We start from the raw sequence: 25670 nt of genomic DNA, 5'->3' as shown, positions 1-25670 counted from the left end.
CGCGAAAGCAAGACAGCAATCCTAGATTCCGTCGTTGGCTGCATCAACATTTAGGTTCAGTCTGTGATTAAAGTTTTTTTGGACATCAATAACTTTGTCAAACATTCAAGGAATTTTATGAAATTTGGACAGAAGCTTTTTTATGACCAAAATACAGTAGCCAGAGGAAAATTTTAAAAATATTTATTTTCATTTTTCCGCATTTTACTTATAAATGGACATAGTTTTTTTTACAGTAAACATTCAGATTTAGTCTGAGGTTAAAGTTTTTCAGTCATCAATAACTTTGTCAAACCTTCATGGAACTTTAAGAAATTTGGACAGAAGCTTGTTTATGACCAAAATACAGTATCCAGAGCAAAATTTTAAATCTATATAAACAAGCATTCTGTGAGTATTGCATGGCAATACATAGTCCCCTACCGGTTAAAAATTCATTGTAATGGAACAAAATTCTAACTTGATCTATAACTTGTCATGGTGTAAACTACATAAAATAACAAACAAACCTACCACTAAATTCTTCAAACAATTTACTAAAGAAAAGGAAAAAAAATCCAAAATGTAATTAATCATTGATACAATGACTTTTAAAAAATGAGTTATTTCCCTTTGAACAGAAATCTAGTAATTAATAATAAGTATTTCATCAAAAATTTAATTCTAGGGAAAGGGCTTTCACTGAACAAGGAGAAAAGCTAAAATCGTGAAAATTGAACTTGACCTGTAACTTGTCATGATTAAACAATACACCAAATATCAAATCAATATCTTCAAGCATGAAGAAAAAAAGTCTGGAAAACTGATTTGCCGGAATGACAGATGGACAGACAGACGGACAGAGTGAAAACCTAAAGTCCCCTTCAACTTTGTCGGTAGGGGACTAAAAACGAGAAACAAGAAACACTTATGAACCACATCAACAAACAACAACCACTGGACATCAGGTTCCTGACTTAGGACAGGTGCAAACAAATGCAGCGGGTTAAAAGGTTTTAATAGGCGCCAACCTTCACCCTACTTGAAACAATAGTGTAACATCACAACATAGAAAGACACACTATAAACTATACTTTATCAAACCTTCATACATGTAGAATTTTATGATTAATAGATAATGTCTAAAGCAAACTTTTGAAAATATTTTTTTTTCATTTTCAGTTTTTTGGACTTAAGTTTTTTACAGTTAACATTTACAGACAGTCTGAGATTAAATTTTTTTGATAAGAATAATTTGTAAACCTTCATGGATTGTTATGTAACTTGGACAGAAGCAAATCTTCATTACCAAGAAATAGCATCTAAAGAAAAAGTTTGATATTTTTTTTTAATTCTGTATTTTACTGATAAATGGACTCCCTTTTTATGTCAACATTACACTTTTACACTGACAGCAGTAATCGCAAGCAAGACACAGGGTTTCGCGGAACCCCTTACGGATTTTCAATATAAAAATAACAAGATGTGATATGATTGCCAATTATACAACTCTCTTCCAGAGACTAGTTTAGTAAGTTTGAACAAATGGTTCATCTTTAAACCAAAATGTTAGTCCCAATTTCAGTCTACTGTAAATTCAGAAATTATTGGAAAGTTTTTATTAATGTGAATAATGCGACTGGTTGAGTATCACAATAATAACAACTCGCATTCTGATCTGTATGCAGATTTTCATGTAATGGCAATAATGAATCTTACATTTTTGTCCATTCTTCAAAACTCGCAATAATAAATGCACTCAATAATTTCTGAATTTACAGTATCAAAGATGCTTGGACCTTAACCTTTTTTAAACTAGTCATAACTTGGTATAGTAACATTAAGCAATATGAAAGTATACATGGATTGGTAAAACATTATGTCAAGTTAGTGCTCTGTAAAACTGTGATGATATGAAGCATGTTTAACAAAGAAACACTGTTTTCGTTCACAATTTTTTCCACTTTGAAGTATTACCTGGGCATCTCTGCATTTAATGTGCACTGATTTGGTATCATATGTTCTTGAAAAAATTAATACTAAATATATACAAAGTTTGTACATGAAAAATGAATAATTCAACGCTTTCAATGTGTATCATTTTATTGCACACGTGTATCACTATCGCATATCATAATCAATAAATTAAGTTATACTGGTAAGCAACAAATAACTATTATGTTCTTTGTAACATTTTTCACACAATCAAAAATACACATATGTAATTCATGTGTAATTCATATGTTAAAAGAAATATGCCATGTTTACAGTAACTTTGTGTACTTCTGGGATAAAGAATATTTTGTGTCCAAATTATGTGAAGTTTCATGATAACCTTTATGTATTACAATATCTACACATGTATCTATTAAATTATTCCATAACTGCAAGTGCTTCTTGGAGACAAAATTCCAAAATGTTCTATAAATTTTAGCATAACATATAACAATTTTATTTTTTAGTCTCAAGAGTCCTTTTTTGATAACTTTGCAAGTATTTAAATCATGAAACGTAGACTGGTTTATGAAATTTCAGATTTAAAACTTTTATTCAATTTACTGTATTTATTGAATATTGAGGACAGTTTTTCATCTCATAATTTGTTAAACATTAATCAATTCAGATTAAACAGTCATATATGCCAAAAAGAAGATAACAACTAAAAACATACAATAACGCCGTTGCTGTAACAAATTTACGCTAAAATTTCAACCTTTATAAGCAGAATAATATAGAATTTTTTTAATATTTTTTACAGAATAACTATATAAATAATAGTTTGGAAATATTAATTATTCAAACACACATTTTAACTTCTGACACTACAAATTTAAAATATATATACTTCTGATAAACCTTGTAAATGTGAACACATGGTAATAGAGAAAATGACAAATGAGATCTTAGTCCTTAAATGTACGAATACAAAACAAAAAATTTCAATAAAGCATGTGAATTAAAAAAAAAACAAGATCTTTAAACACTAAATACATTTTTAATCAGCATTATTTAAGTTCAAATTATCTCAGTTTAAAGATGTTTGTATACTGAAATGACAACATATCATAAATGAGGTCTTTAAAATCTAGACTTTCTAAGGAGAGATGGACATCTCAAAATTTAACTGGAAATATATGGGTAGAAATAAATGTATAACTATTTAAAAATTGAAATTAAAAAAAATAAGAATTAGAAATAATTTGTTTAATAGAAGATTATTTAAGTTGTATGATTTTAATAAATATTGACAAATAAAGTTAATTAAGCATTAACTAGGAAAACTTCTGAGGAGTTATGAAAAGTTTAAAAATATAAAGCAAACATCCTTATGGTGAAATTTTCAAACTTTTCAAACAAAAAAGAGACAGTGTATCTACATTGGATTTATCAACTAAAAAACATAAAATTTCTACTACATGTAATAGTGTGTGTGACAAAGCATTAGGTGTATGGCACATATTACTTGTTGTGCATATGTCTAACATATACAAGAATACCAGTTATTGTCAAGTTTACACCTTAATTAATACAGTTCCAGTTATACTGAGGATTTATTATTACTCCGGGGCACTCTAATTTTTATGGGTAGAGGCAAACCACAAATTTAAACTCTTAACAATAACAAGTTTTCAGTTGCATGGATGGGATGACAAAACAAGGGAAAAAGTGTCCTTTTAACGGCAACATTTTGTGAAATCACGAAAAATAGCATCGACGAAAATAAATGATGCCCCAGTATCATTTTTATCTGTTAAAACTTTATGTTTAACTGTACAAAACTTAGTATTAAATATGATAAGCACAAAAAATATCCACCAGGACCAGAATAGGGACTGAGTTATACCCCAATATAGAACCAATGTTTACAATGTGGTTATATGGATGTGATCAATAATGATTATTTCTGCTATGTAATGGTACATGTTGTTTAACATATAATGCCATTTCAAATATTTTATTAAAGCCTGTAAAAATATCCTTAGTGATATATATATTTCAAAGTGACAACTTCAAAACAGGCCATTTCCCAGTTATAAATTAGACTAAGAATTTTTTTTACATATTTCAGTGAATGAGGATTAATTAGAAAAATAAAATAAATGAGCTTGGTAAGCAATGATACTTTTTTTCTGATTAGGTATCATATTTTGTTCATTTTCATGGGGTAAAAATCTGTTAAGTCAAGGAATAGTCAATCCATACTATAGACAGCCGTATTGTCTCCCTTCAACTGTTAACCTGACTTAGAATTACTGTAAAATCTCTATACGGTCAGACTGAAAATGTTAATTTGGTGTCAATTATCATTTCCACATAGTTTCTCATTTAAATTACAAAAAAAGAAACAACTATGGAAAATCTCAAGTTTTGAAAATTGGTCTAAACAGTTAAAAAAAAATTTTCAATGGCTCTATGTTATCCTTACTTAAATCTTACAGTAAGTATAGTATGTCATTAAAGAACCTATGAGAACACTTCTCAAAGTAAAATACATAAAATGGAACCTATGAAAACCAGTTTATCCTAAACAAATGTCACAATACTACAGATTCTCTAAATCAACAAAGGCACTAAATTTTCCGACTGTAATATAGTCATTCTCATCATAATATATCGCCAGTCAACCCTGTATAAACTGAAGATTCTGTTTAGATAACTGTAGATTCTTAAATTTTTGCAATGTTTTCATTATTGCGAAAATTTGTGACAGGATAGGATTCCACAAAACAAAATCACATTTTTAATAAGCATTATTTCTATGCAGCATTTGCTGACATCACGATGATTAATCTTACATTTTTTGTCCATTGTTCAAAAATCACAATAAAATGCACACAAACATTTCTGAATTTACAGTATACAGGTGATTCTAATTCACAGGTTATATTACTATTGGATATTCACATCAAGAGTGCAGGTAAGTGCAGGTTACCAGTTTACACAGGGTTCACTTTAGACAGGTTTCATTGTAAAGAATACATAATTATTTTTCCTTATCAATGTTATCAACTATTACTAATCAACATTACAAAGCACAACCTAAAATTAACAATCTAAAGATAACAAAGTAATCACCATACAATGTGATAATAATCATACAATGGAATGAGCAAAAGCTTAACAATTTGGCAAGCAACTTTTATATTACTTATAACATTAGACAAAATATAAAAAATACATTAGAAAAAGTTGAATAATGAACTAATAATAAAAATAAAAAAATAAAATAAAATAATACAAAGCAAAACCCTGTCCTATAAATAAGCACAAACTACATTGTTCTGGAACTTTAAATACATATATTTATATATGAATAAACTGTAGGCCACATTATTTGATTATTGTTGGTTTTACAGATTATTTAAGAACAAGGAATATGTTAGTATTATTCAATTTTCAATTCAAAACTGTATACAGTCACAACCAACAGTTTCTATACCTAAATGCTGGAGAAAAACATAACTTCAAAATAGAAAATTGTACAGATTGATATTCATTTACTTGATCCCTATGACTAATAATAAAACAGAATTTTTTATCTGAAAATGGTTATAAGGTTATATATAGTTATATAAGGGGACTTTATTATGCTGAACACTTATTTGACTAGAAAATTTTATTGTTTCTCTTTTTGAACCAAACTTTTTAAGAGCTGTTCCATAAAACATACGTGAGACCCAGCTAAGGCAAGTGAGACGCAGGGAAGGCAACTGAATTACCAGCTATGGATAGTGTGAAATATTATGATGTGCAAGTTTAAAATGTATGCAGATTTCCAAAATTGCTTCTATGGGTGGTTACTCTATCTTCAACATGCCTTCCATGGGTACCATGCATACTTTGGTGGAACAGTCCTAATTATTAAATTAATGTGTGCCATTTTTTATAACTACAATACTACAATCATGGCCTGTGATAAAGACATATGTTAATATTACTCCACAACCCTCTGAAAAATTAAATCAAGACACAAAAAAACAAAAGAATACTTGATACGAAAATCAACAATGGATTAATATAAAAATGCAACTTCTGTTTGTAAATTATGTTGAGCAGTCTCATAATCCTTGATGTCTGGACCAAACATACCATCAAAAGCAGTCATGTTCCCTTAGTGCTACAGAATTTCTGAATCAGCTCCTTCGTTTATTTTAAATTCTTGGTAATATAAGTGGAGAGAAAAAAGAAATGCAAAATTTTGAATGGAACAAGATTTTAACATTAAATATTGATGAGAACAAATTAAATAATTTAAAATTATCAGTTTGTAAGTCTTTTGATGACAAATATGCAATTTAACTCGCAAGTTTACAGGTATTTAACACCACTGGGCATTTTATGCAAGTGAAACCACTGTTTTTACAAACTTTGATTTTACAAATTTCGACATAAATGACACCTTTATAATCAATCAATTTTACTCAGAATCAAAAAAAAATCCAAATATAAATAAAAAATGCTTGTGAAATTAATGGAGACTGGATAGAAATAGTTCAGTTCACTAAGATATCAGCTCTTGTGTGATTTAACATACAAGTAATAGAAGACATCAACAAAATGATCAGCGTGATATGTGGTTTCTACTTTTGGAATGTAGACAGGACATGGAGATCATGATAAGGATTTCTCTGATCAGCTGGGTGAATATTCCTTTAACTTTTGTCTGTTGATCTTACTTTCATGTAAAGTCTGGGTGCTGAAAAATAAATATCAAGCCTTCAAATAAAGCCTATATGGAAAAAAGGGAAGAAAAATCTTATTTCACATCTATGTTGTGGTTTGTGTACTGTTGTTTGTCTTTTTCTTTTTTAGCCATGGCATTGTCAGTTTATTTTCGACTTATGAGCTTGAATGTCCCTTTGGTATCCCTTGCCCCTCTTTTACACTTGTATCCCCTATTCTAAACTAAAAGACAAATTAAAAATGTTGGTCCTGTTTTGTTTCCTAAAAACAAATGGCAAACGTAGATACAAGTATTTTTTTGTCTTAAGGAGGGATAAATCGTACTTTTAAAAAATCTCTCTGATTCTACAAAAATTCTCTGAAACTGACATTTTTAAGATGCTTGATTTCTTTATTGACAATAAAATTGAGAATGGAAATGGGGAATGTGTCAAAGATACAACAACCCGACCAAAGAGCAGAAACCAGCCCAAGGCCACCAATGGGTCTTCAAGACAGCGAGAAAATATTTATTTCTTTTGTAGGACATGTTTTTCAACAAACTATGTTGTGTTTTGTGTACATGTGGAGCAGGATCTGCTTACCCTTCCAGAGCACCTGAGATCACCTCCAGTTTTTGGTCGGGTTCGTGTTGCTCAGTCTTTGGTTTTCTATGTTGTGTTTTGTGTACTGTTGTTTGTTTGTCTTTTTCTTTTTTGGCCATGGCGTTATTTATATTCGAATTGTGAGTTTGAATGTCCCATTGGTATCCTTTGCCTCTCTTCTTCTTCTTCTTCTAGATTCCCTCAACTTTATCCAAAAATTATTTATGGATCCTATTTCATTTAACATCATGTCAAACTGTACATTAAAACTATTGTTTGTTAAGTAAGAAAATACCTTAGAGTTTTGGAGAGTTCCTCTACCTGCCCTTTGTATAGATCTAATTGTTCTTTAAGAAGTTCTATTTCTCTGTCTTTAGCATCCATTATGGTTCTGAAGGTACTGACTGAGTCCTCTAAAGATTCACAATATACCTGTATAAAATATAACAATACCAAATATCACATATACCAAAGGCTGTAAGTGATGATCACATTTCAACTACAGATAAGTGAAATAATATTGTTAGTTAAAACATTAGTGAAAACATATGAATAACTTGAACTATCAAGAAACCAATATAATATCTTCATCATATTGAGTACATAAATTTCACATTCCAATGCCATCACAGGAAATAATAAGTTTATCCTGACATTTTTGCCCCATAAAAGAAATCATTTGATGCGAATAATTAAAATTGACTGTTGAAAGTAAGTGTAAATGTGCAAGTTATATTACTGGAAATTCATGCACTGTTTCACAACTGATAATTCCTAGGCAATTTATGAAGGAAAATTTGTCCTTTACAACATATAAGAGCATATCCAAACAATTTAGAATGGGACAACAATTTTAAAGGAGTTTATAAATCCACACGAAAAACATGTAAGGATAAAAAACTTGAACAAAATAAAGGATTATTTAAATAACTTGACTGTACCATACAGATATTTAAAACACTTAAAAAAACAACAAAAATCCCTAAGGTAAAAGTTATCTGCCCACCCAGAAATGGTCCATGTTAGAGACTTACCCTACTCTCCTCTATACTGTCATGTGGACCTGGTGGATCATCAAAACAGAAGAACTCTCTCACTGGCTTACTGTAAAATATGGACATAACAATTAGTACTACTGATTGATGGCACTATATTATGATTAAAGATAAACAACTGAGAGCAGCATAATTGGATCAAAACATTTATACATGGTAGCTGTGCATAATATGTATTCCAGTTAAAACGTTGAACACATTAAATACTTTGTAAAAGTGTTATTCTCTGCCCCATTATCCTATTATAACTTGGTAACAGAAAGAGTAATACAAAATATATTGATTAAAAAGCTTGCATCAAGAGGAGCTATGCCATGACACTCAATTCAAATTGTATGAAAACTTTACAGTTTATGTACTGTGCGTTTGCAAGAATTTTGGCTGAAATATTCTAGAAGCTACAATAATAATCATTCAAAATTGAGGTCGTTGAATAATGCAGGATATTTTTAATGTTTATGGAGCTCTATAATTATATATTTCAGGACCTCAACAAATCGATTTCAGGATATTCTTAAGTATCCATGGACCTCCATAATTATTCTATAGCATCCATAATTTGATTTTAGGAAATCCTCAAATATTTAAGAATCAGCAGCTGGAAGATTCTACCATAAATTTATTCCTGTTGTCCAATCAGAAAAAAATTTGCTATGAAATAGAATTTGGCAGTCTTTTGTACCTGGAAATTCTAAATATTGAATTGTTGATGTCCTGACATAACTGTGGAACTATGTAAGGATATCCTGAAATCAAATTCTGGATGTCAGGAAATAATTGTGGGCTCCATAAATATTAAGGATATAATGAAATAAAGCATATCCTGAAATAGAGCAATTTTTGACTGAATATTTGTGGGGGTTTTGAAATATTTAAGGATATCCTGAAATCTAATTATGGAACCTGAAATCAGCAGGTCCCCAATGAATAATAAATATCCTGAATTCAAATTATCGATGTACTGAAATATTTCAGGACGTCTTTTAATACAACAACTTTAACTATTGAAAGTCCTGCCTTCTACTCTTAAATTGAAATATAGGTATCCGGTGTTCTTCCCAGAAATTTTGGATAGCATCACATTTAGTTACAGAATTATATTTTTCCTCTTGGACCAAATAAAAATGAATGAATGAATGAATGAATGAATGAATGAATGAATGAATGAATGAATGAATGAATGAATGAATGAATGAATGAATGAATGTTTCTTTTCCTCCGCTTAGTGATATGCTTAAATTCAGCGGGTACTCTCGTCTGATCTGAGGTAGGATGATGATGATCGACTTTTTCATTTTTTTTTCAAGTCGATCTGATCGTGGTCTGCCGTCGCTTTCGATCCAGTGGGCCCTTTCTTCCTCCTGCCTTCTCCCGTTGAGGCTTGGTACGGAGGGGAGCGCGAGAGAAAAGTTTTTTTCCCAGGCTGGCGTCCCCTCCACAGCTTTAAGCGGGAGAAACAATCAAAATATTTAGTATACGCCATGTATGCTCTCAATTAACTAGATACCAGAAATGAAAGAAAGTAATTTTTTAAAAGTTGTAAAAATATACGACCTAACCTCTTTTCTTAAAGAGAGAAATCGTTTGTATCTTTGAATTTGGATTATGCAAACGTAGATTTCGAATTGTTTTTCGATTTTCTGATTAAATTTTCTCCATGTTGAAATTTGCAATTAGACCACGTGGTATTAGTCATGTCACAAGTGTCGGCCTGGGGTATTCGTATCCATTCAGTTATCACCAAAAGGACAATTTACACCTATTTAATCACTCTAAATTGCCTCTATTGTCCGACTTGAAGGGATTACAATTAAAGGTGATATAATTTTTATGATCACAAGCGGTAATTAGATGAAAGTTCAAAATTAAGGACATGGTTTTGCAATATAGAGACAAGAAAAATAGCATCCTCAAAATAATTATAGCATCACAGGAAAAAAATATAGCGTCTCGGTGCCGTGACGCTAAAACGGCCTGGGGAGAACACTGGTATCCTTAAAATATCGAAAGAAAAATAAACACTTTGTACTGAGGACTAATGTGCCTTCAGATGGACACCAAAAAGAACTTCTGCCACCAACATACCAATACCATAATGCATTGCATAAATTTTCCATTATATCAAATAATGCTTTCATACCAAATTTAACTGCTTTGACTAAGCTACTTATATACAAGTAAGTACCACTTTTACACTTAATGACACAGTTAATGTCATAAACAAACTTAAAACGATAAAAAAAATAAAAATGAATATTTAAATGAAATAGTGTAATTCTATAAACACCTGTTACATATATCCTTGTGTGAAGTACAATTATCTACAAAGGCTTGCAATCCTAACAATCTGTCTTCTAGGAAATTCTTGTCATAGTTATCCTTAAACCATCGTTTTGGGGGTAGGGCCAGACTTAATCCAGGAAATCTCTTCTTAACCTATCAAATACAAAAAGAAAGAATAATTATGGTACAATGACATTAAATCTGTATACACAAGTTCAAGTTCTTAACTTCAACTTCAAGATCAATGTTTTAATCAAAGCGCGAAAGCGCTGTAAAGGCAGTTAATTACAGGTTGTGTGTATTTTTAGTCCAGTTATATCATTATCTTGCATAGTACATTGTGCTTATCAGAGGTGGCTTTCAGTATTTAAGATTTAGAGTTCTCTAATGATATTGAACAAGTTTTATGAATGTCATATTCTGAGCACTATACGAAGGCGATTGTTCTCACTTGTTTATGAACTAGTGCATTATGTCCAGTTTGTACCTTTTTTATCTATGTTTATAGTCAAATACTGTTTAAAATAGTATGGCATTTTCTTTTTAGTAATAAGTAAATGTTATCAACTGTATTTTATTCAACTTTGCAAATGTGGTTTGTGACTGGTAAGTACAATGTATGGATGATAGTTGTTTCATAGGAAATCATAACACATCTCCTTATTTATATAATGATCTATATTCAACGACCTCAGGTACAAAAAAAATGTATGTAACTAAACTATGATGGGAAACCTTTGACTTCTTTCTTTTATATAAACTTTTGATTTGGTACCATAGAACTATGTAGAATAAATGTACATTGCAACATGTCAACTCTTTCAATGACAATACTTTTTTTTAGAAACTATAACTCCAAGCAAAATTATATTTCCAAGTATAAAGTAATTTATGAATGAAACAGGAGTGCACATGCTGAAATGTCTCGCCTTCTTTACTAATCATTGATATTATGTATAAATATAAAGCTTTATTACAACTGTCACATAAACTTAACATTAACCAAGTAAACTAAGCATTGACCAATGAACCAAGAAAACGAGGTCAAGGTCAGATGAACCATGCTAGGCAGGCATGTACAGTTAACAATTCTTCCATACAACAAATATAGTTGACCTATTGCTTATAGTTTAAGAAAAACAGACCAAAACACAAAAACTTAAAACTGAGCAACTGACCTTGAAAATGAGGTCAAGGTAAAAAAAAAAAACCTGTGTGACTGACAAATAGATCATAAAATATTTCCATATACCAAATACAGTTGAACTATTGCATATAGTATTAGAAAAAAAGACCAAAACTCAAAAACTTAACTTTGACCACTGAACCATGAAAATGAGGTCAAGGTCAGATGACACCTGCCAGCTAGACATGTACACCTTGCAATCATTCCATACACCAAATATAGTAGACCTATTGCATACAGTATAAGAAAAACAGACCAAAACACAAAAACTTAACTATAACCACTGAACCATGAAAATGAGGTCAAGGTCAGATGACACCTGCCAGTTGGACATGTACACCTTACAGTCCTTCCATACACCGAATATACTAGACCTATTGCTTATAGTATCTGAGATATGGACTTGACCACCAAAACTTAACCTTGTTCACTGATCCATGAAATGAGGTCGAGGTCAAGTGAAAACTGTCTGACGGACATGAGGACCTTGCAAGATACGCACATACCAATATAGTTATCCTATGACTTATAATAAGAGAGAATTTAACATTACAAACAATATTAACTTTTTTTTCAAGTAGTCACTGAACCATGAAAATGAGGTCAAGGACATTGGACATGTGACTGACAGAAACTTCGTAACATGAGGCATCCATATACAAAGCATGAGGCATCCATATACAAAGTATGAAGCATCCAGACCTTCCACCTTCTAAAATATAAAGCTTTTAAGAAGTTAGCCAACGCCGCCGCCGGATCACTATCCCTATGTCGAGCTTTCTGCGACAAAAGTCGCAGGCTCGACAAAAAGGAGTTCTTAATTAAGAAATAAACTGATTCGCTGAGCGCAGCTGGATACACCCGCAGAGGTCCAACCCTGAACAGTTGGGGCAAAAATGGACACAATATTCAAGCTTGATACAGGTCTGAATTTGGATTGTAATTAAATATTTGACATATTATAGTTTCTGAATAAATGTAGTCACAGAACTTGAAATCGATTATATGAATTGAATTTATATTCAATTAAAGATTTCTTGCTGTTGTGCAATACACTGTGCTGTTGCGCAATACTTAATAAATCTGTTGCCAGACTATAAACAAATAAAGTTCAATTTCTTCTCAATGTCATATTTGAAATTTATGAAAATCAATAGGGAGATTACATCAATAGCTATAAATAATTCACCAAAGTTTCATGCGAACTGCTTAAAGCATTTTTGAGTTGTTGTCCAAAAACTGGAAAATGCCCGCTTTTTTAATGAATAAAACCCCATAACTCAGAAATGTAAAATCTAAAATTTATAAAATTCTAAAGGGAGCTTACGGATTGATAATTTAGTCTTAGATGCAAGATTTTTTTATCAGTTGTTAGTGGCTTTGAACTAGCTGTCAGTAAATGCGAGTACTCTCAGATCTGTACATAGTGTCTTTTTGTTGTTTGGATGTACAACTACCCGGCCTCGTCCACTTGTATTTGTATTTATCCATCTGATGAGTTAAGCCTCTTTCAACTGATTTTTATAGTTCATTCTTATATTGTACTGTTACACCACTGTCATAGGTTAGGGGGTGGGTTGGGATCCCGCTAACATGTTTAACCCCGCCACATTCTGTATGTACATGTATGTGCCTGTCCCAAGTCAGGAGCCTGTAATTCAGTGGTTGTCGTTTGTTTATGTGTTGCATATTTGTTGTTCGTTCATTTTTTGTACATAAATTAGGCCGTTAGTTTTCTTGTTTAAATTGTTTTACATTGTCATTTCAGTGCCTTTTATAGCTCACTGTGCGGTATGTGCCTTGCTCATTGTTGAAGGCCGTACTGTGACCTATAGCTGTTAATTTCTGTGTCATTTGGTCTCTTGTGGAGAGTTGTCTCATTGGCAATCATACCACATCTTCTTTTTTATATTTACATCAACAGATATAAACAATTCACCAAAGTCAAGGTGAGACAACAAAACTTAGTTGTAAGATCTCTGAAATTTTTTACACGGTACAAGTTTTTCTAATTGTTGGAGATTGCACGGTGACAGTAACACCTGTAACTGCTTTACCCATTTCTTATGCACTTTGGTTCGATAAACTCACTGAATATCATACCACATCTCCTTATTTTTATATGCATTACAATTTACATGTGCATGTAATTGTAAATAATATTTATATATATATATATATCAGAACAAACTTCATTGCGTCACTTTTATTTATGCATCCTTTGGCACAATACAAGTTCTAAAATTACACAACATAAAACAACTAAATGTTATTTCAGATGAAAGTTTTGTTTCAGTTCCATTCATAGGATTTATTAGAATTTTGTATGTTTTGCCAAGTCCAATAATTAGCTCTATGTGCACGTGTTAATTGGAGACTTTTCTATCCCGTATAAGAGTTTTGGAACTAATTCTGTTTCTTTTTTTGAAAAAAGTGAGCAAACAAATCATGCACATTTAAACCTTTGTCTGCCATCACACTGTCACCTGGATCACATAATTGAACTATTCTACATCTTTCAACTATTTCACAGTCACTGGTACAACCAACATATGCATTAGAGACATAGTTGACTAAACCACCAGGAGTCGAACATACAAGTATTTTCAGTGTTTCTGTTTTTATATGATGAAAAGGTTGCCTGAGCTCTAGGAGCTTTAGGTTTTATCACGGGATATTCTGTGCTGTCAATAATAATCCAAGTTGTAGGAAACTTTAATTTGAAGTTGGATGGCGAAAAATACCTGACTAAACCACTAAATGGCCAAGTGTTAGCCTCACGCCACTGTTTAGACATAAAAACAATCCATGTTTACACAATATTCTTAACACTAGTTTCAATCTAGAATCTAGACAGTTCAAAGTTGGTTGTATAATGCCTCAATTTCATCAAAGTCATTAAAAAACTGATTTTCAAATACACCCTATCAATTTGAAAATATATGTATCTCAAACAATGTGCTGCTGGACCAAGTGTGGTCAAAACAAATAAAAATTTAGTATACAAGTTACAACTCTAAACCGGTATATAAATGCATGGCTGTGTCACATGTCTTCATTTCAAAATTCTCTGCTGAAAATATAGGCATTGATGGTGTTTGCGTAATTCCATCTGTGAAGCTCAACATTAGCTCGGCAGTTGGTGGTGGACAGTCATAAATCATGTCTGCAGTATGAATGACTTCTTCAGGAAAACCAACTTTACAATCAAAACTTTCCTCTAGATTTCTACTACAATATTCATCAAGTTTAGTTCTTTTGTTTTCACAAGAAACTGCCCTGATTTTTCTTTTTGCGCACGATTCAGTCTCTTGCTTGGTCCAGGAAAATAGGCTGGGAATGGCAGTAGACTTAAGTCTCTGTATGGTGGGTTTGCACCCTGAAAAAGGTTATAAAACATTAGTTTTTTGATAATTAAATGAACTTTCATTAGCAATGCATACTTTATACTACCTGGCAAAATATTAACTAGATTTATTCATTACAATCTGGATAAAAATATGTTAGCCTGATTCAATGTACATCAAAATGTATGTTATGTAAATCCAAAGGACAAACAATGAGAGACGTATGCAACAAACATACATTGTTTATACCTAAATAACTATAATATAGATGAGAGCATGTCATTGTTTTGTTCCTGTTAACATTGTTGTTGTAAATGTGTGTATTGGTTAATTCCAAGTAAAGAAATATTGTTATTATTGTATTAAGAGAGTTTATAAGAGTTTATCAGAAGTTATTTCTAGTATTTCTAGTATATTGAATGACTAATTAACGTACGTTTTACTTTATGTTATTAGATGTATCGATAACGTCATATATGGCGCAAATTTGTCATGTATTATTCAGACCGTTACCGTTGGGTAAATATTGTAATCGTGAACCCAAAAGTGTTCATTTGTGAGCTCTCAACTGGAAGAAATAATATGTCTTGATTGTTTTAGTAACAAAAGTGTATTATTATAAGCATGTTGAGTCGAGGACTTGTATATTTTATGTCAGCGTTTGACGTTATGTTTTTCTTCCTGCTTAGAATATTTACTTCCGGGAATTTCAAATAAATAACTGTGCAACGTCACGTTCGTGAGTCTTTGCTGTGTTTACAATTGGCTTGCAGCAAGGCTCAGCCCGGGGGTTCCTAGAGGTGAGAAGCAGCGCATTTAGCTGTATGCCTCGCAGTTTATATCACAAGTAAGGGTCGTAGTTTAGAGGTAAGAAGCAGCGCAGATAGCTGTATGCCTTGCATTTATTTACGTTGTCATTGTAGAATTTATTAAGATAATCCTGTTTGGTCCGTACAAAAATACAAGAGAAAGAATGTTATTTTAGTAGCTCCGCCCCGTATGTAAATTATATAATTGTTGCTCGAATATTGTACATGTATGGAAATATATCGGCTGTTCTAGAAGTTTAATAAAAGTATCATTTTCTACTATTGATTATTTATTCACGCTACCAATGATCACCAATGATGAGAGAGAACACACAACAGATTTGATGGCCGTATTTATTTATCCCTTAGTTTAGTCACAAGTTTTGTGAGTTTATTCGTATTTGCTGGCTTTAATACTATAGACAAAACATAGCAAGAAGCAGAAATTACAACAATTGTCATTGACATTTTTCAAGAAAGTCTATGTCTATGAGGCATAGCTTATGCATTCCTGTCATTACTACATTAGCATAATTACTGCTAAAATAATTCTCAGTATGATATACCTCTTGTAAGAAATCATTATAATTGTAGCAAGCACCAAAAAATCTCAAACAGATCACATTGAATCGTAATCCAAAAAATTATGACGTCTTGAATTAACCACCCCCTTTTATTCTAAAACGATAATTGCGGTTGTAAATAGACTTTGGTTATTTCGCATGGCGATTACATATATAACTATATATTTTAAAAAGAAAATAGAGTTTTACCATGAATAGTTTCCTGCACGTAGTCTTTTTCAGTAAAATGTGCCTTGCAAACAACAGCTGATTGAGATGGACTCCACGATTTCATCGTGTTCTCGTCCAATCTGCGTATGGGCCATGGCGTTGATCCAACTTTTCCTTCTTTTTAAGTCATTTGGAAATGCATATCCTCCTCTTAAATGACATCCAGGTACACAACAACAATTACTTGGCATCGTTAATTAAAAATGCAACTGTGAATAGTTGCACAGTGCAGAAACCGGAAGTTGAAGAACAGGATCGGCTACCACGGCGCCACCTATTCAGGAACGATAATTTGCTACTTTATATAACTGCGAAATAACAATAACGTTAGACGGGTTCGCGTGCATAAACAGAAATGCGCTTTAAATTGTATAATATAATTCATGTTCAGTCGACCTTTAATTATTATATCAACGACTGAAATGATTTATAAACATCTAGATTGCAGATAACACTCGAAATTAACCCGACCTCTTTCCATACGGAATTCAAATAATTCTAGTTTGTCAATCGGTTGACTGCTTATAATGTAAAATACAAATATATCAAAAGTTTTTAAAACTAACAAAACACAATGATCGCTTCTCTATTTCCCAATGTAAATGAAATGAAACAAAAACATTTTATATCACAATAAGAAGAGGAGAGAATCAACATTTTCCGGATCTACTTGGAGCCTAATGACCCCCCACGTAGATAAGTTGGATATCGCGGAAAGAAAGAATAACACGGCAACTAGAAAGGCATTAAAGCATTGCCTTTAAAAATTGTTTGTATTTTCTCAACAACTGAGCTACATAATAAGAATAAAGATTATCATTACATTGGTTGCAGTTAAATACCCTGATTTCCCAGAGAAATAAAAACCAAAAATTTCACAAGTGAAATAAATCTGATAATTTCACTCCATTGACGTCATACAACAATAGGTGTTGTCAAGACATTGTCAATGATGTTCATCAAAACGAATCGGGACTGCATATAAAAGGATATAGTTCTTTATATTTTATACATTATTTCCATAAAAAAAGACCATGATCAATGTACTAAAAAGAGTAACTAATCGAAGAATTCAAATATAAAATAAATGTGGATAGTGTCCACATGTGGACACAGATGATGCCCCAACTTGCATATCATATAGTTATAAAGTGGCATAACTGAAGAACGGTAAAAGTGACGCTACCAAAATTTAAACTTGATCTGAGTTTTGTGGTAATAAGCATTGTGTGTAAGTCTCATAACATTTGGTTGAGGCTAACTTAAGTAGAGAACAGAAACTAAAAATTCAGCAATTTTTCTATTTGTAAACACGCATAACTCTAGAACGGTTGTGTATGAGTTTTATAACATTTCGTTGAGACAGACCAAATTTCGTACTTAATCTGTATTATGTAGTAATAAGCATTGTGTATAAGTTTCATAACATTTGGTTGAGGCAAACTTAAGTAAACTAACGGAAACAAAAAATTTGTACTTGATCTTAGTTTTGTGGTAACGAATATTGTGTATAGGTTTCATAATATTTGGTTGGGGCAAACTTAAGTTACAGAATGGAAACTAAAAATTTTCCATTCTTTCGATTTATAAAGGGGCATAACTCAAAAATGGTTAAAGTGACACTACCCAAATTAAACTTGATCTGTGTTTTTCAGTGGAAGTCAAAATTAAACATTGCATTGTATAAAGCATTGATTGTAGTTGATTCAACTATAATCATGGACAAAGGAAAATAACTCCAATTTTAAAAATTACTTGATATTTTAGAAGAAAATAAAAATTTTGCAATTTTTCCATTTAAAAAGGGGCATAACTCTAGAACGGTTAAAGTGACGCCACCAAAATTCAAACTTGATCTGTGTTTTGTGGTAATAAGCATTGTGTATAAGTTTCATAACATTTGGTTGAGGCGAACTTAAGTTAGAGAAGGGAAACTAAACATTTTGCAATTTTTCCATTTATAAAGGGGCATAACTCTAGAACGGTTCAAGTGACGCCACCAAAATTCAAATTTAATCTGTGTTTTGTGGTAATAAGCATTGTATATAAGTTTCATAACATTTGGTTGAGGCAAACTTAAGTTAGAGAACAGAAACTAAAAATTTTGCAATTTTTCCATTTATAAAGGGGCATAACTCTAGAACGGTTAAAGTGACACCACCAAAATTCAAATTTAATCTGTGTTTAGTGGTAATAAGCATTGTATATAAGTTTCATAACATTTGGTTGAGGCAAACTTAAGTTAGAGAACGGAAACTAAAAATTTTGCAATTTTTCCATTTATAAAGGGGCATAACTCTAGAACGGTTTAAGTGACGCCACCAAAATTCAAAGTTGATCTGTGTTTTGTGGTTATAAGTATTGTGTTCAAGTTTCATAACATTTGGTTGAGGCAAACTTAAGTTAGAGAACAGAAACTAATTTTGGGATGTACGTACGTACAGACGGACAAGGGTAAAACTTAATGCCCCCACCGCTACGGCGGGGGCATAAAAATATTCAACTCATGACTGAACAGCACTGATAATTAACTCCTGTGCTATGCGCATTCATGAATTAATTTGTTGTCAGGTCACTCCTTGAATACTTTTCTTTAATTTATTTAAATTCTTTGATTAGTTATTCTAGAACTATATTCTAAATCATATCATTTATAAGTCATTCTCATGTTCTGCTTTTTTTTAACCTCACCTCCGACATCTGACTTAAACTTTCACTTTTATTTTATGAAAATGTTTATATTCACTTGAAATAAATCATATATAATGAAAAGTTCCTTATATTCCATTTCATCAAACTGAATTCATGTTCCAATAAATGCCTTGACACAAAGTATACATGATTATGTGGTTTTTCAGTAGAAATCAATTATTTACAATATTACAGTAATAAAAGCATCACAATGACAAAATGATATAACATGTTCCTTTAATGTTTTTTTCATTCATCACTCAAACTTTGATATTTTCGTTATTTTTTTCCATTCTCAATTTATACTTTTATAGATGTGTTTCAAATATATTTAATTTGGTTGTATCTATAAAAGTATAAATGCTTACAAAATTTCATAAAATTTCAAAGAATTATGTTTACTTACCTTATAGTAAAAAAAAAATTATTTTATTTTATTATTGACTAAAGCTCATTTAGTTTTTTTAAAAATATATGTGGAGGGAGTTATTATTTTCTACTCACCCTTTCATTGAGTCTGACAAAGTCTGTATACCTCCTAAACACATACCAACTGTCACCTTCTGTTCGCTGTACTTTTATTTTGAACACCTAAGGAAGAAAAACATTACAGCTAAATCATTCATGTGTGTACAATGTAATATCAAGTTATGGTTGTTTGCTTGTTAGATTGACTATAAAATAACCTCTTGTCACCTTATGTTTGCTGTACTCTAATTTTGAATACCTTTCAAAGAAAAACATACATTATAGTTTACTTTTTTGACTGCTTATAGAGTAAAATGAATTTGATTGTTTTATTGTTTGTTAGTTAAATCATGAAACTGATATCCTTTCACATATATGGTTGTTGGCTGCTGTCAATTTCTGGCATGGAGAGATATTTCTCAAACCTAACTAAGTGTGATATGAATAAATGAGTTAATTTGGTTGGCCTTTCATGAAATGTGATACAAAATTGCAACTTTTTGGTAGATGCAAGTTACATTTTTTGTATCATGAAGCAGTTAAAGAAATTCCTGCTAAAACCATATTATTTTTTTTTTAAATTATTGTTTCCTCAAAGTTGTGTTTTAAGTTACAGCCCCATTTGGCAGATAAGGTCTCTCACACAAATTTGAATAGACCATTAAGGAGCGGAAGGGGGTGTGATTGCAGAGAAAATGATTGATATTGGTGACTTAGCCCATGCAATATAGAATTAGCAACCATATTAGCTCCACATCAGGGTCATCTTAACAAATAATACACAAAAGTATGGTTATGGCAAATGGTTTCAACAAAGATGACTTTGAAACTTATAATCACTGTTGACAGAAACCAATTGTTGATAAACACTGACCCTTAAGCAAGGTGAGCTAAAAGCAATGATACAGTAGTATAAATGAATAAATACCATACATATGACAGCTTAAATGATATGTACATGAAAACATGTATGTGTAAGATTCATTACACAAACAAGTATGTTCAACATATGTTTACTTACTTTTCAAATTCTTGTATTTAATTAATGTGGCATTCGTCACAAAAAGATTGTTAAGAAAGTATTCTGTTTACCTACTTTATTAGTCCCATATATCTTGGAGTGTGGTTGATCAAATGATTTTGATGTCATGATTTTGGTTCTGATGCAAGATTACATGTACATTTATATAATTAGATATTCAAGTGAAAACACAATATATTTGTATTGAACACTAGCCCACATACAATGTACGTGGTTCAACCTTATATATTGTACAACTTGTCACATAAAAATAATCCATATATATAATTTAAGAGACGATTCTCTATACCTTATGTTTAATCAATGATATCATCGATCAAATCCTATATATGTTTCACAGTTTGTATTTCTATGTTTTGTAAATTTTTAAATATTTTTTTTTAAGTTTTCACTTATGTATAGGAAGCATTTATTGGTTTCTTAAGTTTACATAATTTTTATAACCTTGAATTTATTTATTTCAAAGTTATGAAAAATTTCTGCATAAATAGACATATTTTTTTTTAACATTGCATAATCACAATTTCTTAGGTTGCATTCAAGACAGTCTTATCGCATGACTATGTTTTCAAGGTTTTCATATCATACATAATTATGATCATCTTATAAAACAGGTTGACCTTTTGAACTTTTTAAGATGACTTTTTGGAGAAAACACATTATGCAGACTATTCCTGTACGAAATGGGACGCCGTAAATGACGGGGAAACAAGGTGTTAAAATCATACTTTATCAGGGCGTCATTGTAGTGTTTACGAATGCATGTCCAGGCATCAACCAGGCGTAAACCAGGCGGAAACCAAGCGTAATTGAGGCAGAAACCAGGCGTAATATTTAAATGAGTACGCCTGGTCCACAGAAAACCAGGTTTTATATGCAAATGAGTATGCCTGGTCAATAAAAAAATTCGTAAGGGTTCCGCGGAACCCAGTGTCTCGCCTACTTTTGCTGTTAATCGCAGGCTCAACAAAAATGAGGAAAAAAATCAATAAAAATATTCCTTTAGATACTATCTTTTGATTGTAAGAAGCTTCTGTCAAAGTTTGGTATAAATCCAGGATAGTTTATGAATCTAATAAATATTGTAAAAACTTTAACTGCAGACTGTATTTAATGTTAACTGGAAGAAAAACTAAGTCCATTTATAAGTAAAATACAGATAAACAGGTACAAAATTTTAACAAAATTTCCTTCTAGATACTAGCTTTTGATCATAAACAAGCTTCTGTCCAAGTTTGGTACAAATCCAGGACAGTTTAAGAAAGTTATTAAAATTTAAAAAAACTTTAACCACAGAGTGAATGTATTGTTTCCTGGCAGAAAAACTAAGTCCATTTATAAGTAAAATACGGAAAAAATGAAATCTTTTTTTAACAAATTTACTTCTGGATACTATCTTATGATCATAAACAAGCTTCTGTCCAAGTTTGGTACAAATCCAGGATAGTTTAAGAAAGTTATTAAAATTTGAAAAACTTTAACCACAGAGTGAATGTAATGTTTCCCGGCAGAAAAACTAAGTCCATTTACAAGTAAAATACGGAAAAACAGGAATTTTATTTTTACAAAATTTACTTCTGGATACTATCTTATGATCATAAACAAGCTTCTCTCCAAGTTTGGTAGAAATCCAGGATAGTTTAAGAAAGTTATTAAAATTTCAAAAACTTTAACCACAGAGTGAATATTTGTGGACGCCGCCGACGACTACGACGACACCGACGGAATGTAGGATCGCTATGTCTCGCTTTTTCGACTAAAGTCGAAGGCTTGACAAAAACCAAGCGTAATATCCTTACATAATATTACACTTATTTTAAATCAGTGTATTACCATAGCTGTGTACTTTTGTGTATTTGATACAAACTTCTGTACTATTGCTTAAATTTCTCATTGTTTGACATGAAACTTGAAATATTAACCATTAATTGAAGAAGCTATATAAATAAATACATATTGGACAGACACTGGCTCAAATAAGTTTAAGTTTAAATTAGAATTATGGCAATTAATTCTTCCTGAAATAAAACTAGCATTTTAACTGAGTTTTTTTTTGAAAATTAATGTCATTTGAACCAAAATATCAATGATAATACTGCAATTTAACTTAATGTGAAAGATTTTAATGTTATCATCCAAGGATGAAGGTTTTCAGAATTCAAAATTACTGTTAAAAAATAAAACTTAGTTACTCACATAATTATCTTTTACCATGTATATTACTTTCCTTTTATTTCACAGTTTCATTAATCAATTTGATTCCATAATTCCAATTTCAAATTCTTCCAAATTATCCCTGAACATATAAAGCTGCCATAAGTCCAACTCTTGCAAAATAATACCAAAGAGCCAAATTTTGAAAAAAAATTCCATAATCCCATTATTGGTATTATGATTTACGCCATACCAACAGTTTTACGCCCGTAGGAAAATTTACGACTTGCTTATTTCAACTTAGGCCAGGTTTACCATATTTTCTACGCCCGTAAGGACTACAAATTTACGTTTCATGTTCCCTTACGCCTGGATCTGGACACGTAACTACCACTTACGCCTGGTTTACGCCAGATTTCCAGGCCTAATACACCTTATAATTTCGTAAGGGTGAATTGAAGTAGAGTTTATTGATAACTTACAGTAAATTTAGCTCTTTCTTCCATTATCTCATATCCAACAATTGGAACACGAACTTCAGCCGGATGAAGAACATCTCTAGAGTCTATAGAAAAAGATGTGTCATTACTAACATCAGAAATAAAACTCGCCACGGAATCATGGCGACTGTCAATGTCAAATCTAACATTTCCTTTCTGTGTACTGACACAAACTGGTGAGCTGGTCTGTGGAGTTTTCATTCTATTTTTAGGGTCATGTGTACTTTTATGTCCATTAGTAGATCCATGTCCAACTTCATCACTGCTGGATAATGATGATGATGAACCTAAAGAATCTGACTTAATTTCTGACTTTTCTAATCCAGAGTCATAATTACAACCAGAATCTGGAGTTGTCGGTGAGTCCAGATCACTAAGTGGTTTCCCTGTATTTCCATTTGGGATATCATCGGACGTTGAAGGAAGATCTTCAGCCATTTCCCATTATATTAGGTGATTATCTACGAAATAAAAAAAAGAAGTGAAAATGGCAGCTTTGACTATTTTTGGTTACCCTGTAGAATTTATTACCAGGAATGTCTTCTATTTCATTTATTATTCTATGTGCAGAAAAATGAAAGTTGAAATTTGTTCTGTGTACCGGGGTACATGTAATATTTTATATGCTTTAGAATTTGTGAACAGTTAATTCAATCGTATACATTGTACATGGGTTGAATTGTTTGTTCCTGAACTCATTCAAGTATCCATAATTTTGTTTAACCAACATGAATATAAGTTTTCCATTGCATAACCATAACAAAACTATTTATTGTATCCCATTAAAGCATACAACAAATATTGTCCAATTACGTCATGTCTAACATCATTGAACATGTTGACCTAATGACCTTTTTATTTTTTATTTCAAAACTCAAATATTTAAAGAACTTTTTTTCTTTTGCTTACATTAAAGATAACTCAAGAGATAAAAGAAATCAAATATATATTTTTAGTTGCTACTAGAAAAAGTTATTATTAAAAATCAAATTTCAGGTCCAGTGAATTCAATATAATTCAAGAAATACAATTTTTGTTGAGAGGAAGGTTTTGTGGTTACAGGCCATTCAAGAATCTAAATATTACTTTAAGGAAAAATAAATTTATGAACAATCATAAATAAGATTCTCTTGAGGTTGGTTCATGACCAAAAATGAAAGTGAAACAGAAATGTTTCAAACACAACAAAATTTACCCCAGCAAGTATTAGTGGTACACCAGATGTATAGCATCAACATTAGATATGACCTTACCAATTATCCCAGTCAGTATCATCAGTGGTAGTGAGTGTCCCCTCAAAGAAGCAAATGAATAACATATTTGACAGAATTATCTCACTAAAGTGTGATAAAAATAAATACGATGTAATCTGTGATAGGTAATATAATCCTGTCTCAGCTAATTCCAGGTGTAAAATTGATCCAATATGTAGAATGTGTCAATAATTCAACCTTCAAATATCCAATTTACCTTGGTGAATTTTTGGCTGATATATCTCCAATGATTAATTTGACATTTCAAACAAATTTATTCCAAATGTAATTCAATTTTTATATTGTTGTAAATTATATAGTTGTAGTTACCAACATATTATAAAAATTTACATTTTTGCTGTATATGAACATAGAGAAAATAAACTGAATGTTGTCAACGGTTGTTATCAAAGTTGAAAATTATTTGTTGAAGGGAAACAGAGATAATTAAATCTGAAGATGGAATGATTTCTTCTTAACATTATAAAATGACTATATTTATCCTGCTTGGCAAGACTTCCAATTGAACCCTCCTTATCCATGTTATCTGTGTATTTTGATTCTCCCAACCGGGGAGGTTCAAATGGAAGTTTTTACTCCTGCTTATTCTGAAAATGTCAGCAGTTAACATGGTCATGTACGTGTGTATGTGTATCACCTTTTTACATTTACATATTCTTATACTTTATATATATAAAGCTTAAAAATGCATTTTTTACTTTGAAATGTTTTACATTTAATCATACTTGAAAAAGGGATAATGTGTATCAAGGATTCTCATACTGCTATAAAAAATCCTTGGGTATATTAATCAGGTGTGGATCTAGGATTTTGAAAAGGT

At 31.3% G+C, this 25670-nt stretch overlaps 2 protein-coding genes across 3 annotated transcripts in view; both read right to left on the bottom strand.

The window, feature by feature from the left end:
- Positions 1-2064: 2064 nt before the first annotated feature.
- LOC127700485 (sorting nexin-16-like) overlaps positions 2065-25670 on the bottom strand; it is a 34830-nt gene continuing 11224 nt past the window's right edge. Inside the window, exons 1-7 of one of the 2 annotated variants that reach the window (XM_052203984.1) lie at positions 24830-25010; positions 23559-24037; positions 19917-20003; positions 10590-10738; positions 8282-8351; positions 7543-7679; positions 2065-6676 (exon numbers count right to left, since the gene is read on the bottom strand). In XM_052203984.1, coding sequence (XP_052059944.1) covers positions 6613-6676; positions 7543-7679; positions 8282-8351; positions 10590-10738; positions 19917-20003; positions 23559-24014 — 963 coding nt within the window. In that variant the 5' untranslated portion in view covers positions 24015-24037; positions 24830-25010 and the 3' untranslated portion in view covers positions 2065-6612. Of the gene's footprint in view, positions 6677-7542; positions 7680-8281; positions 8352-10589; positions 10739-19916; positions 20004-23558; positions 24038-24829; positions 25011-25670 lie in introns of those variants that run through there. The other variant, XM_052203985.1, reaches the window with a different exon arrangement.
- LOC127700490 (uncharacterized) lies at positions 13363-17319 on the bottom strand. Its single transcript, XM_052203990.1, has 2 exons — positions 16701-17319; positions 13363-15150 (listed from the first exon to the last, which is right to left on the bottom strand). Exons 1-2 carry the CDS (start codon positions 16783-16785, stop codon positions 14780-14782), a joined length of 456 nt encoding a protein of 151 aa, XP_052059950.1. The 5' UTR covers positions 16786-17319; the 3' UTR covers positions 13363-14779.

This window comes from Mytilus californianus, unplaced genomic scaffold, assembly GCF_021869535.1.
Source record: "Mytilus californianus isolate M0D057914Y unplaced genomic scaffold, xbMytCali1.0.p SCAF_5, whole genome shotgun sequence".
NCBI lineage: Eukaryota > Metazoa > Mollusca > Bivalvia > Mytilida > Mytilidae > Mytilus > Mytilus californianus.
Note: the sequence above shows the minus strand (reverse complement) of the source record. Positions and strands in the feature narration are given on the sequence as shown.